General features: G+C 51.4%; 1 protein-coding gene across 2 annotated transcripts in view; it reads left to right on the top strand.

Moving 5' to 3' along the window:
• The window catches only part of slc25a16 (solute carrier family 25 member 16), a 156,344-nt gene that overhangs the window by 9,074 nt on the left and 134,153 nt on the right, over nt 1-13,117 (top strand). For both annotated transcript variants that reach the window (XM_072478775.1, XM_072478774.1), the window contains exon 2: nt 5,319-5,456. In XM_072478775.1, the coding sequence (XP_072334876.1) occupies nt 5,360-5,456 (97 nt within the window). In that variant the 5' untranslated portion in view covers nt 5,319-5,359. The remainder of the gene's footprint in view (nt 1-5,318; nt 5,457-13,117) is intronic.

The raw sequence follows: 13,117 nt of genomic DNA, 5'->3' as shown, positions 1-13,117 counted from the left end.
TATGGCCACGGGTTCGATCGCCAATGCAAACAACAGGGGGGACAGGGGGCACCCCTGCCTCGTTCCTCGGTACAGCCGAAAGTACTCCGACCTCCGCCGGTTCATCACCACACTCGCCACCGGGGCGCTGTAAAGGAGCTTAACCCAGCTAATAAACCCTCCCCCGAACCCAAACCTACGCAACACCTCCCAGAGGTACTCCCACTCTACTCGGTCAAAGGTCTTTCCGCGTCCATAGCTGCCACTATCTCCCCCTCTCCCTCCTCCGATGTCATCATTATCACGTTTAAGAGCCGCCGCACATTAGTATTTAATTGCCTGCCCTTTACGAATCCCGTCTGGTCCTCATGAAATCACCCCCGGGACACAGTCCTCAATCCTCGTGGCCAGCACTTTTGCCAATAACTTAGCGTCCTCGTCCAGTGGGTCCTTGTCTCGCTTCAGAATCAAGGGAATTGTCGCCTCCGACATTGTCGGGGGCAGGGTGCTCTCCTCTCTTGCCTCGTTAAAGGTCCTCACTAATAGCGGGGCCAACAGGTCCACATACTTTCTGTAGAACTCCACCGGGAACCTGTCCGGCCCTAGGGCCTTACCCGCCTGCATACTCCCCAAACCCTTACTCAGCTCCTCCAACCCGATTGGTGCCCCCAAACCAGCCGCCTCTTGCTCCTCCACCCTCGGGAACCGCAGTTGGTCTAGGAATCGTCTCATCCCCTCTTTCTCTCTCTCTCTCTCTCTCTCTCTCTCTCTCTCCCCCCCCCCCCCCCCCCCCCCCCCCCCCCCCCCCCCCCCCCCCCCCCCCCCCCCCCCCCCCCCCCCCCCCCCCCCCCCCCCCCCCCGGGGATTTGTACAGCTCTTCATAGAAGGCCTTGAATACCTTGTTTATTTTCGCTGCACTCTGAACCGTGGCTCCCCCTCCATCTTTGAGTCCCCCTATTTCCCTCGCTGTGCCGTCCTCTTACGGAGCTGGTGTGCCAGCATCCAACTGGCCTTTTCCCCGTACTCGTAGGTCGCCCCCTGTGTCTTCCTCCACTGTGCCTCCGCCTTCCCCGTGGTCAACAGGTCAAACTCCGTCTGGAGCCGTCGCCTTTCCCCAAGTAATCTTTCCTCCGGGGCCTCTGCGTATCTCCTGTCCACTCGCAAAATCTCCCCCACTAACCTCTCCCTTTCCATGCCCTCTGTCTTCTCCCTATGAGCCCTGATGGAGATTAGCTCTCCCCTGATCACTGCCTTCAACGCCTCCCATACCACCCCCACTCGCACCTCCCCGTTGTCGTTGGCCTCCAAGTACCTTTCGATATACCCCCTCACCTTCCCACACACCACCTCATCTGCCAGCAGTCCCACGTCCAGCCGCCACAGCGGGCATTGGTCCCTCTCCTCTCCCAGCCCCATTTCCACCCAGTGCGGGGCATGGTCCGAAACGGCTATGGCCGAATACTCCGTCCCCTCCACCCTCGGGATGAGCGCCCTGCCCAGAACAAAGAAATTATCCGGGAGTAGGCCTTGTGCACATGGGAAAAGAAAGAAAATTCCCTGGCCCACGGTCTTGCAAACCTCCATGGGTCCACTCCCCCCGTCTGATCCATAAACCCCCTGAGCACCTTGGCTGCTGCCGGCCTCTTTCCTGTCCTTGATCTGGAGCGGTCTAGTGCTGGGTCCAGCACTGTATTGAAGTCCCCTCCCATTATCAGTCCTCCTACCTCCAGGTCCGGAATGCGCCCCAACATGAGCTTCATGAATCCAGCATCATCCCAGTTCGGGGCGTATACATTTACCAACACCACCCACGTCCCTTGCAACCTACCACTCACCATCACACATCTCCCTCCATTATCCACTACGATAGTCTTGGCCTCAAATGACACATGCTTTCCCACCAGAATTGCCACCCCTCTATTTTTCGCGTCCAGTCCCGAGTGAAATACCTGTCCTACCCATCCCCTTCTTAACCTAACCTGGTCCGCCACCTTCAGGTGTGTCTCTTGGAGCATAGCCACGTCTGCCTTCAGTCCCTTCAAGTGCGCGAACACTCGAGCCCTCTTCACCGGCCCATTCAGACTAGCCATCTCCTTTTCTGGGCCAATCCCGTGTCCGTGTCTCCCTCACCCTCCAGTCCCCCAGTCGGGGGACCTCCGTCCCGACCACCTCTTCTGTGTCCCATTCCCTTTCGGCCAGTGCAGCAGCAACCCCCCGCGAGATCCCTGTCTAGCTTTTTTGCTCCCCCATATCACTCTTGGAAGTCAGCTGACACCTGCTGACCCCGGCTTCCCTGCCAACCCTTTGACCCCCCCCCCCCCCCCCCCCCCCCGGTGTGGGAGTCTCCCCATCAATATACGTTCCTTTGTTCCCCTTCCCGCCTTTCTTCCCGCGTGCGGGGGAAAAAAAACGCGCTTTCCAAAGCCTGCCCCGCCCCCTCTGCCGCACCTCCTGTCGCGGCCTTGTCTCTCTCCCCCAGCCCATATAGCATTTCCTGCGCATAGTTGACCCCCTATGTACAACAACCATCATACTTCAACCCTCAAACACCCCCCACCCTCACAAACCCTCAATTAGAGTCCAACTTTTCAGTTAGTATAAAGGTCCACGCCTCTTCGGGCATTTCAAAGTAGTGGTGTTGGCCATTATGTGTAACGCGCTGGCTGCAACATTCCAAATTTTCCGATGCAGCACCGCTTTGGCCCGGTTGAAACCCGCTCTCCGCTTAGCGACCTCCGTGCTCCAGTCCGGGTATATTCTGATCTCTGCATTGTCCCACTTGCTGCTCCGCTCCTTCTTGGCCCATTTCAGGACCCTCTCTCTCACCACCATCGCTCATTTGCTCATTTGCCTTGGGCTTCCCCGCCAGCATCCGGTGCGCCCCTTCCAGCTCCAGCAACCTCGGGGGGGGGGGGGGGGGCCTCTGCGCCCATCAGCGCCCCGATCATTGTGCCCGCATATGCCGTGGCGTCGGCCCCCTCCACTCCTTCTGGGAGACCCAGGATCCTCAGATTATTTCTCCTCGACCTGTTCTCCAGGTCTTCGAGTCTTCCCGCCCACGTTTTGTGTAGCGCCTTGTGCCGCTCCACTCTCACCGCCAGGCCCAAGAGCTCGTCCTCATTCTCACTCACTTTTTCCAGGATCTCCTGGATCTTCACCTCGTGGGCTTTCTGGGTTGCCCCAAGTCCTTCAATTATTGCCAACATAGGTGCCAGCATCTCCTTGCGCAGCTCCTTGAAGCAGCGCTTGATGAATTCCTGCATCTCCTCTTTGTCCCCGGCCGCCGCCATTTTGCTTGTTTTCCCTCTCTTCTCCCGCTGCTCCAATATCACTTTTTTGGCCGTTTCGCTGCGGGTCCGGTCCATACAAGTTAGTAGGGGACCTCTCTCCTCTCTTCCCCACGGGTTGGCTGTGAAAAAAGTTCCGTTGGGGCTCTTCTATCGAGCCCGAAAGTCCGTGTTCGCGGAAGCTGCCGAATCGTGCGGCTTAGCTCCGCATAGCCGCAACCGGAAGTCTCCTTCTTCCTCTTGACTGGAAGCTCCACTTCACTTATCCTGAGTATTTTGAAATGTCCCCTTAAATGTCTGCTACTGCTTCTCTATTTAAATTTTGCTTAGTATCTGAGATCACTTCATTTAACTCAACTTTCATGCCCACATAGTTGCCCTTATTTTGTTTAAACAAACTAATCTTCGACCCGCTCTTCTCCCTTTCAAACTGCTCTTTGAGATGTCCAGTGTTTTGAAAAATGCTAAATAAATGGAAGTCTTTCTTCCTAAGTGTGCCATTCACTGAACGAGTCCATGTCCAAATGCAGTAAGACCTGGACAATCCCAGGGTTGGGCTGACAATTGGCAAGTAACATTTACCAAGTGACCATCTCCATCAAATGGGAATCTAAATACCGAAGGATAGGAATCCTGCGGCAAGATCTCCTGACTCCCCAAAGCCTGTCCACCATCAACAAAGCACTAGACTTGCATGGATGAGTGCAGCTCCAACAACACTCGAGAAGCTCAACACCATCCAGGTCAAAGCAAGTCCGCTTGATTGGCACTCCTTCCGCCACTAGTGAACAATGGCAGTTGTGTGCACCATCTACAAGATGCGCTGCAGGAACTCAAGGTGACTTAGTCAGCACTTTCCAAACCCCAAACCATGAATGTCCTGAAGGACAAGGGAGCAGATACATGGGCACACCACCTCCTGGAGATTCCCCGCCAAGTAACTCACTGTCCTGACTTGGAAATATATCACCGTTCCTTCACTGTCGCTGGGTCAAAATCCTGGAAATCCCTCCCTAACAGCACTGTGGGGGTACCAACACCACGTGGAACGCAACGATTCAAGAAGCAGCTCACCACCATCTCCCCAAGGGGCACTTGGGGGTGGGCAATAAATGCGGGCCTAGCCAGCGACACCCATAAATGGAAACAAATCTCTTGACGAGAGAATCTAACATCTCCCCTTCAACAGCATTACCATCTCTGAATCCCCCACTATCGACATCCTGGGGGTTGCCATTGACCAGAAACTGAACTGGACCAGCCATATAAATACTGTCACTACAGGAAAGATTCTAGGAATTTTGCGGCAAATAACTCACCACCTGACTCTCCAAAGCCTGTCCAGCATCTACAGTACTCTTCACTTGCCTGCATGAGTGCAGCTCCATCAACCCCAGAGAAGCTTGGTACCATCAGGACAAGTAGTCCACTTTATTGGCATCCAAGCCACCACCTTAAGCTTTCACTCCCTCCACCACAGACGCACAGGAGCAGCCTTGTGTACCGGCCCTCTGAAAGAGCACCCTACCCAGGCCCACTCCAAGATGCACTGCAGGAACTCAACAAGGCTCCTTAGGCAGCACCTTCCAAACCTGCTCTTCTCATTCCTTTTCTGCTCACTTGCTCTAATTCTATTCTTCTGCTCTCGACCTGTGTCCTTTAAGAACACACCCAACCCAGGGTGGCGCGTTGGTTGGCACTGCTGCCTCACAGTACCAGGAACCTGGGTTCAATTCCGGCAATGGGTGACTGTGTGGAGTTTGCATATTCGCCCTGTGTCTGCGTGGGTTTCCTCCCACAGTCCAAAGCTGTGCAGGTTAGGTGGGATTTCGGCGATAGGGTGGGGGAGTGGGCCTGGGTAGGGTGCTCTTTCAGAGGGCTGGAGTCACCTCAATGGGCCGAATGGCCTCTGCACTGTAGGGATTCTATGATTCTAATTCCATTCCCCTCATTCTCCAGAACCTTTTATTATCTCAGCTGGACTAAGCAATAATGGTGATACTTGTTTGTTTGGTATCCAGCTCAATTAACTTTGGCTAATTTATTTTATAGTTTTGCATGAGGATCAAACAGCCATAAAAGCCCCAGTAGCCATGGCAACAGAAGCATCCATTCCCAGCGGTGCCAAATCTGGCGGGGGTACCCCGACTCACCGAGACTTCTTTTGGCTGCGATCCTTAGTGGCAGGAGGTAATTGTGCTCCGGATAATTGCTTCATAATAAGAGGCTGTTTATAAAATGGAATACTTGAATTTATAAAGCACCTTTTGTAACTAATTCTAAAGGTTTCAGAGCGAATGAAATACACGTTTTTGAATTTGTAGTCACTTTTAATGTAGACAATCTGGTAACCAATTTGTGCAATGCATCTCCCACAAAAAGCAATGTTACAATGGCCAGGTAATCTATTTTTATGATGTTGATTGAGAGATAAATGTTGGCCCAGATAGACCTGCCCTACTGTTCTTTGAAGTAGTATCGTTGGATCTTTTATGTCCACCTGAGAGCAGGTGGGCCTCAGTTTAAGGTGTCGTCCAGAAGCTCTGACAGTGTAGCACTCCTTCATACTGCTGCACTGGTGTAGCAGCCTGGCTTGTTGTGCTCATATCTCTGGTGTGGGGTTTGAACCACAACCTTCTGACTCTAAGGCAAGAATAATAATGACAGAGCCATGGCTGATATTATAGGTAAATTATAAGTACAGCCGTTTAGTCCCTCGATCTAATAATGATCATCTTTATTGTCACAAGTAGGCTTACATTGACACTCAACTAAGTTACTGTGAAAAGCTCCTTGTCGCCACATTCTGGCGCCTGTTCGGGTACACAGAGGGAGAATTCAGAATGTCCAATTCACCAAACAGCACGTCTTTTGGGACTTGTAGGAGGGAACCGGAGCACCCGGAGGAAACCCACGCAGACACTGGGAGAACGTGCAGACTCCGCACAGACAGTGAACCAAGCCGGAATCGAACCTGGGACCCTGGAGCTCTGAAGCAACATTGCTAACCACTAGCAGGGGTTAAGCTGGAGCTTGACTTGGGTGGTTGGGTTTCGAGTGTTGTTGCTAGGGGTGGGAGGGAAGGGAAGGGGGGCAGCTGATTTGCTGACTGGAGGAACTGTTACTAGGGGACATATGGGAGGTCGGGAACGGCGACTGCCCGAGGGGGGGCTCGAGGAGGCGGAGGGCGTGAGCTAGAGGCTGGCCTAAAAAGGGTGATGGCTAGTCGGCAGGGGTGGGCTGGAAGCCCCCCGACCAGGCTGATCACATGGAACGTCAGAGGGCTGAATGGGCCGGTCAAGAGGGCTTGCGTGTTTGCGCATTTGAGAGGGCTGAAGGCGGACTTGGCAATGCTACAAGAGACGCACCTAAAGGTTACAGACCAGACGAGATTGAGGAAGGGGTGGGTCAGCCAAGTATTCCACTCAGGGCTGGACTCCAAGACCAGGGAGGTAGCGATCTTGATCAGCAAACGAGTGGCATTCGAGGCAGGGAGAATCGTGTCAGATAAGGGGGGGTAGGTACATAATGGTGAGTGGGAAGCTGGAGGGGCTGCGGGTGGTACTCGCGAACATATATGCTCCGAACTGGGATGATGTGGAATTTATGAGGTGGGTTTTAGGTAAGATCCCAGACTTACAGTCCTGATAACCTGATCGTGGGAGGAGACTTTAACACAGCCATTGATCTGGAATTGAACCGGTCTAAATCCAGGACAGGGAGGAGGCCGGCCGCGGCAAAGGAATTGAAGGGGTTTATGGAACAGATGGGGGGGGGGGGGGAGTAGACCCATGGAGGTTTGCACGGCCAAGGGGGAAGGAGTTTTCCTTTTTCTCACGTGTCCACAAGGTATACTCTCGCATCGACTTTTTTGTTCTGAGCAGGGCTCTGATACCCGAGGTGGTGGATACTAAGTACTTGACAATCGCTGTGTCGGATCATGCCCCTTCTTGGGTGGATCTACGGGTTAGTGTGGAGAGAGGGCAACGCCCGCTGTGGAGACTGGATGTGGGGTTGCTAGCGGACGAAACGATCTGTGGGCGGGTTAACAAGTCCATCCAGAATTACCTGGAAATAAATGACACGGGGAAGGTCTCTGCAGCGACAGTCTGGGAAGCTCTGAAGGCAGTGGTCAGAGGGGAATTAATCAGGAAAAGGGAGGCGGCCAGGGAGATAGGTAAAGTAAAGAGTAGAGGCGGGAATACTGTCCTGGACCCAGCGGGGGTGAACGAGATGTTTAAGGACTTCTATAGTAAATTATATGAGTCGAAACCCCCAGCTGGGGTGGAGGGGATGAGACAGTTTTTGGATCAGTTGAGGTTTCCGAGGGTAGATGAGGATCTGGTGGAAGGGCTGGGAGCCCCAATTGAGATTGAGGAAATAATCAAGGGGCTGGAGGGCATGCAGTCGGGCAAGGCCCTGGGGCCTGACGGCTACCCGGTGGAATTCTATAAGAAGTTTCCAGAGATATTGAGCCCACTGCTGGTGAGGACATTTAACGAAGCAAGAAAGAAGTCAGCCCCCCCAAAACAATGTCGCAGGCCTCGATTTCATTGATCTTGAAACGGGAGAAGGATCCGGAGCAATGCGGGTCGTACAGGCTGATTTCTCTACTGAATGTGGACGACAGACTGCTGGCTAAGATACTGGCCACAAGGATAGAGGACTGTGTCCCGGGGATGATAGGGGAAGACCAGACGGGATTTGTAAAGGGCAAGCAACTCGAGGCCAATGTTCGAAGCTTTTAAATGTTATTATGATTCCCTTAGAAGGAGAGGAGGTGGAGGTGGTGGTAGTGATGGATGCGGAGAAGGCTTTTGATCGGGTGGAGTAGAATTACCTGTGGGAAGCGCTGGGAAGGTTTGGGTTTGGTGAGGGCTTTATTGACTGTGTGCGGTTGCTCTATCAAGCACCAGTACGAACCGGCTGAGGTCGGGGTACTTTAAACTACACCGAGGGACGAGGCAAGGATGCCCCCTCTCCCCGTTACTGTTTGCTCTGGCCATAGAGTCATTGGCCATGGTGTTAAGAGCCTCTAGGTACTGGAAAGGGCTGGTTCGGGACAAGATGACCTGCTCTTGTATATTTTAGACCCGTTGGAGGGGATGGGGGAAGTAATGCGAGTCTTGGGGGAATTTGGCAATTTTTCGGGGTATAAATTGAACATGGGGAAAAGCGAGATGTTTGAGAACCAGGAAAGGGGACAGGAGAAGAGACTGGGAGAGCTGCCGCTTCGAATGGTAGGGGAAAGCTTTCGATATCTGGGAATCCAAGTGGCCTGGGAATGGGAGGCATTGCACAAGTTAAAACTATCCTGGTTGGTAGAACGAATGGAAGGGGACTTTGGGACATGCTCCCGCTATCACTGGCGGGGAGGGTACAGACTGTGAAAATGACGGTCCTCCCCAGATTTCTGTTTGTCTTTCAGTGCCTCCCCATCTTCATCCCAAAGACCCTTTTCAATCGAGTGAATAAGGTTATTTCGGGCTTTGTGTGGGCCGGTAAAATCCCGCGAGTGAAGAAAGTGTTGCTGGAGTGCAGTCGGGGAGAGGGTGGGTTGGAGCTGCCGAACTTCTGCAATTACTACTGGGCGGCTAATATGGCCATGATTAGGAAGTGGGTAGTGGGGGTGGGGTTAGCATGGGAGCGGATGGAGGCGGCGTCGTGCAAAGACACCAGTTTGGGGGCACTGATAACGGCACCTCTTCCATTCTCGCCGCCCCGATACTCCACAAGTCCGGTGGTGGTGGCGGCTCTGAGAATCTGGGGGCAATGGAGGAGATATAAGAGAGTGGAGGGAGCATCGGTTTGGACCCCGATTTATAATACTCATCGGTTTGTACCGGGTAGGCTGGATGGCGGGTTCCGGAGTTGGCAAAGGGCAGGAATTAGAAGGATGGGGGATCTATTTATAGATGGGAGATTTCCCAGCTTGGAAGCCTTGGAGAATAAATTTGAATTGCCAGCAGGGAATGGGTTTAGGTATTTGCAGGTGCGAGACTTCTTGAGAAAACAGGTGCCGGCCTTTCCGCTGCTGCTGCCACGGGGGATACAGGACAGAGTAGTCTCCAGTACCTGGGTGGGGAAGGTTTCAGATATTTACCAGGAGCTTTAGGAGGAGGAGCTTAAGGGCAAGTGGGAGGACAAGCTAGGTGGCGAGATAGAGGCGGGTCTATGGGCTGATGCCCTAAGTAGGGTTAATACCGCCAGGGAAGAGATTGCTGGACCTTTGGCTTTGATTTTTATGTCATCATTGGCTACAGGAATAGTGCCAGAGGACTGGAGGATAGCAAATGTGGTCCCTTTTTGTTCAAAAAGGGGAGCAGAGACAACCCCGGCAACTATAGACCGGTGAGCCTCACGTCTGTAGTGGGTAAAGTCTTGGAGGGGATTATAAGAGACAAGATTTATAATCATCTAGATAGGAATAATATGATCAGGGATAGTCAGCATGGCTTTGTGAAGGGTAGGTCATGCCTCACAAACCTTATCGAGTTCTTTGAGAAGGTGACTGAACAGGTAGACGAGGATAGAGCAGTTGATGTGGTGTATATGGATTTCAGCAAAGCGTTTGATAAGGTTCCCCACGGTAGGCTATTGCAGAAAATACGGAGGCTGGTGATTTAGAGATGTGGATCAGAAATTGGCTAGCTGAAAGGAGACAGAGGGTGGTGGTTGATGGGAAATGTTCAGAATGGAGTTCAGTTACAAGTGGAGTACCACAAGGATCTGTTCTGGGGCCGTAGCTGTTTGTCATTTTTATCAATGACCTAGAGGAAGGCGCAGAAGGGTGGATGAGTAAATTTGCAGACGATACTAAAGTCGGTGGTGTTATCGATAGTGTGGAAGGATGTAGCAGGTTACAGAGGGACATAGATAAGCTGCAGAGCTGGGCTGAGAGGTGGCAAATGGAGTTTAATGTAGAGAAGTGTGAGGTGATTCACTTTGGAAGGAATAACAGGAATGCGGAATATTTGGCTAATGGTAAAGTTCTTGGAAGTGTGGATGAGCAGAGGGATCTAGGTGTCCATGTACATAGATCCCTGAAAGTTGCCACCCAGGTTGATAGGGTTGTGAAGAAGGCCTATGGCGTGTTGGCCTTTATTGGTAGAGGGATTGAGTTCCGGAGTCAGGAGGTCATGTTGCAGCTGTACAGAACTCTGGTACGGCCGTATTTGGAGTATTGCGTACAGTTCTGGTCACCGCATTATAGGAAGGACGTGGAGGCTTTGGAGCGGGTGCAGAGGAGATTTACCAGGATGTTGCCTGGTATGGAGGGAAAATCTTATGAGGAAAGGCTGATGGACTTGAGGTTGTTTTCGTTGGAGAGAAGAAGGTTAAGAGGAGACTTAATAGAGGCATACAAAATGATCAGGGGGTTAGATAGAGTGGACAGTGAGAGCCTTCTCCCGCGGATGGAAATGGCTGGCACGAGGGGACATAGCTTTAAACTGAGGGGTAATAGATATAGGACAGAGGTCAGAGGTAGGTTCTTTACGCAAAGAGTAGTGAGGCCGTGGAATGCCCTACCTGCTACAGTAGTGAACTCGCCAACATTGAGGGCATTTAAAAGTTTATTGAATAAACATATGGATGATAATGGCATAGTGTAGGTTAGATGGCTTTTGTTTCGGTGCAACATCGTGGGCCGAAGGGCCTGTACTGCGCTGTATCGTTCTATGTTCTATGTTCTATCATGTGCCAGGCTCAGCCTGATACAATTTAAGGTAGTCCACCGGGCACACATGGCAGCGGCTAGGATGAGCAGGTTTTTTGAGGTAGAAGAAAGGTGCGCGGGAAGCCCAGCAAATCATGTCCACATGTTTTGGGCATGCCCGAAGCTGAGAGGGTTTTGGCAGGGTTTTGCTCAGACAATGTCCACGGTGCTAAAAACACGGGTGGTGCCGAGTCCAGAGGTAGCGATCTTTGGAGTGTCGGAAGAGCAGGGAGTTCAGGGGGCGAAAGAGGCTGACGTCCTGGCTTTTGCCTCCCTGGTATCCCAGAGACGGATCTTGTTAATGTGGAGGGACTCGAAGCCCCCGAGTGTAGAGACCTGGGTTAGTGACATGGCTGGGTTTCTCAGTCTCGAGAAAATAAAATTCACCTCAGGAGGGTCAATGGTCGGGTTCACCCGGCGGTGGCAGCCGTTCGTCGACTTTCTTGGGGAAAATTAAAAGGTGAGCAGATGCAGTATTCCAGCAGGGGGCCGGATGTTGATGTATGGTTGGGTGTGTGAAGATTGAGATTGAGGGGGGGGGGGGGGGGCAAATGTTTATCATACCATGTTGATGTCATTGTCTATGTTATTTTTATAAAAATTTTCAAATACCTTAATAAAAATATTTTTTTAAAAAACAGTGCTAACCACTATGCTACCATGCTGGCTGGGCATTAACTCACTTTTGCTCTCTAGCCCTAATTCAGCAAAAGCATGTTGAGCTTGATCTTGAAAATGCCAACCATCCCTTCGTATCCACCACCTCTGGAGAGAGATTCCATATTTCCATTAATTTGTATTTGGACACATGCTTTCTTATTTTCTTCCGAGTGGCTTAGCTCTAATGTTACGTTGCGGACTCCTCAACCAAAGAAAATAGTTTTCTCTATTTAAAATTACAAAGGGATTCAGAAGAACAAATAACTTGATTAGAATACCTATTAACATTCTAAATCTAAAACCAAAAGGATACAAACTAGGTTTATGCAACCTGTCCTCATAATTTGACGATCTAAGCCATGCTATAATTCTGGTAAATATACACAGCCTTCCACCCACGGCTAATATTTCCTTCCAGAGGTGTGGCACTCAAACTGAATGCAGCTCTCCAGATGCAATCTAAGCAGAGCTTTATGTAACAGTATCAACACTTCCTTGGCTTTGTATTTCAATCCTCCAGAGATGCAGTCCAATAATTCATTAGCCTTTTAAGACTTTTGTACCGATCAAAAACACTTTCAGAGATTTGTGTGCATAGACAGCCAAATCCATTTGCTCTTGCACAGTTCCAAGTCTCTCAGAGTTACGAAGATTTATTTTCTCTGATCCATTGTCTCGGGAAGGACAGCAGTGATTGTTCCAAGAACAATGAACTGGCATAAGTGTGGAGAGAGTGGGAAATGGGATTAGTGTGGGCAGAGTGAGTGGGCAGAAATGGGATTCGTGTGGGCAGAGGGAGTGGGCAGAAATGGGATTTGTGTGGGCAGAGGGAGTGGGGCAAATGGGAATAGTGTGGGCAGAGGGAGTTGGGCAAATGGGAGTAGTGTGGGCAGAGGCGGGGCAAATGGGAATAGTGTGGGCAGAGGGTGTGGGCAAATGGGATTAGTGTGGGCAGAGGGAGTGGGGCAAATGGGAGTAGTGTGGGCAGAGGGAGTGGGGCAAATGGTATTAGTATGGACAGGGGGAGTGGGAGAAATGGGATTAGTGTGGGCAGAAGCAGTGGGGCAAATGGGAATAGTGTGGGCAGAGAGGAGTGAGGCAAATGGGATTAGTGTGGGCAGAGGGAGTGGTAAAAATAGAACATAGAACATTACAGCGCAGTACAGGCCCTTCAGCCCTCGATGTTGCGCCAACCTGTGAAACCACTCTAAAGCCCATCTACACTATTCCCTTATCGTCCATATGTCTATCCAATGACCATTTGAATGCCCTTAATGTTGGCGAGTCCACTACTGATGCAGGCAGGACGTTCCACGCTGTTGCTCTTTTTAGCCTTCGTTTATTAGCTCTGATTACGTCACCTTTGCTCACGAGTCGCCAGGTATCTTTCTGATACCGCCACGTGGTTCAAGTTCAAGTTAGGATTAATAAGTCAGCACACCGCTTAGTAAGATTGAAATCAACGGTCATTTAT

This window comes from Scyliorhinus torazame, chromosome 16 (assembly GCF_047496885.1).
Source record: "Scyliorhinus torazame isolate Kashiwa2021f chromosome 16, sScyTor2.1, whole genome shotgun sequence".
Classification (NCBI taxonomy): domain Eukaryota; kingdom Metazoa; phylum Chordata; class Chondrichthyes; order Carcharhiniformes; family Scyliorhinidae; genus Scyliorhinus; species Scyliorhinus torazame.
The sequence above is the reverse complement of the archived record's forward strand: the minus strand, read 5'-3'. Positions and strand labels throughout refer to the sequence as shown.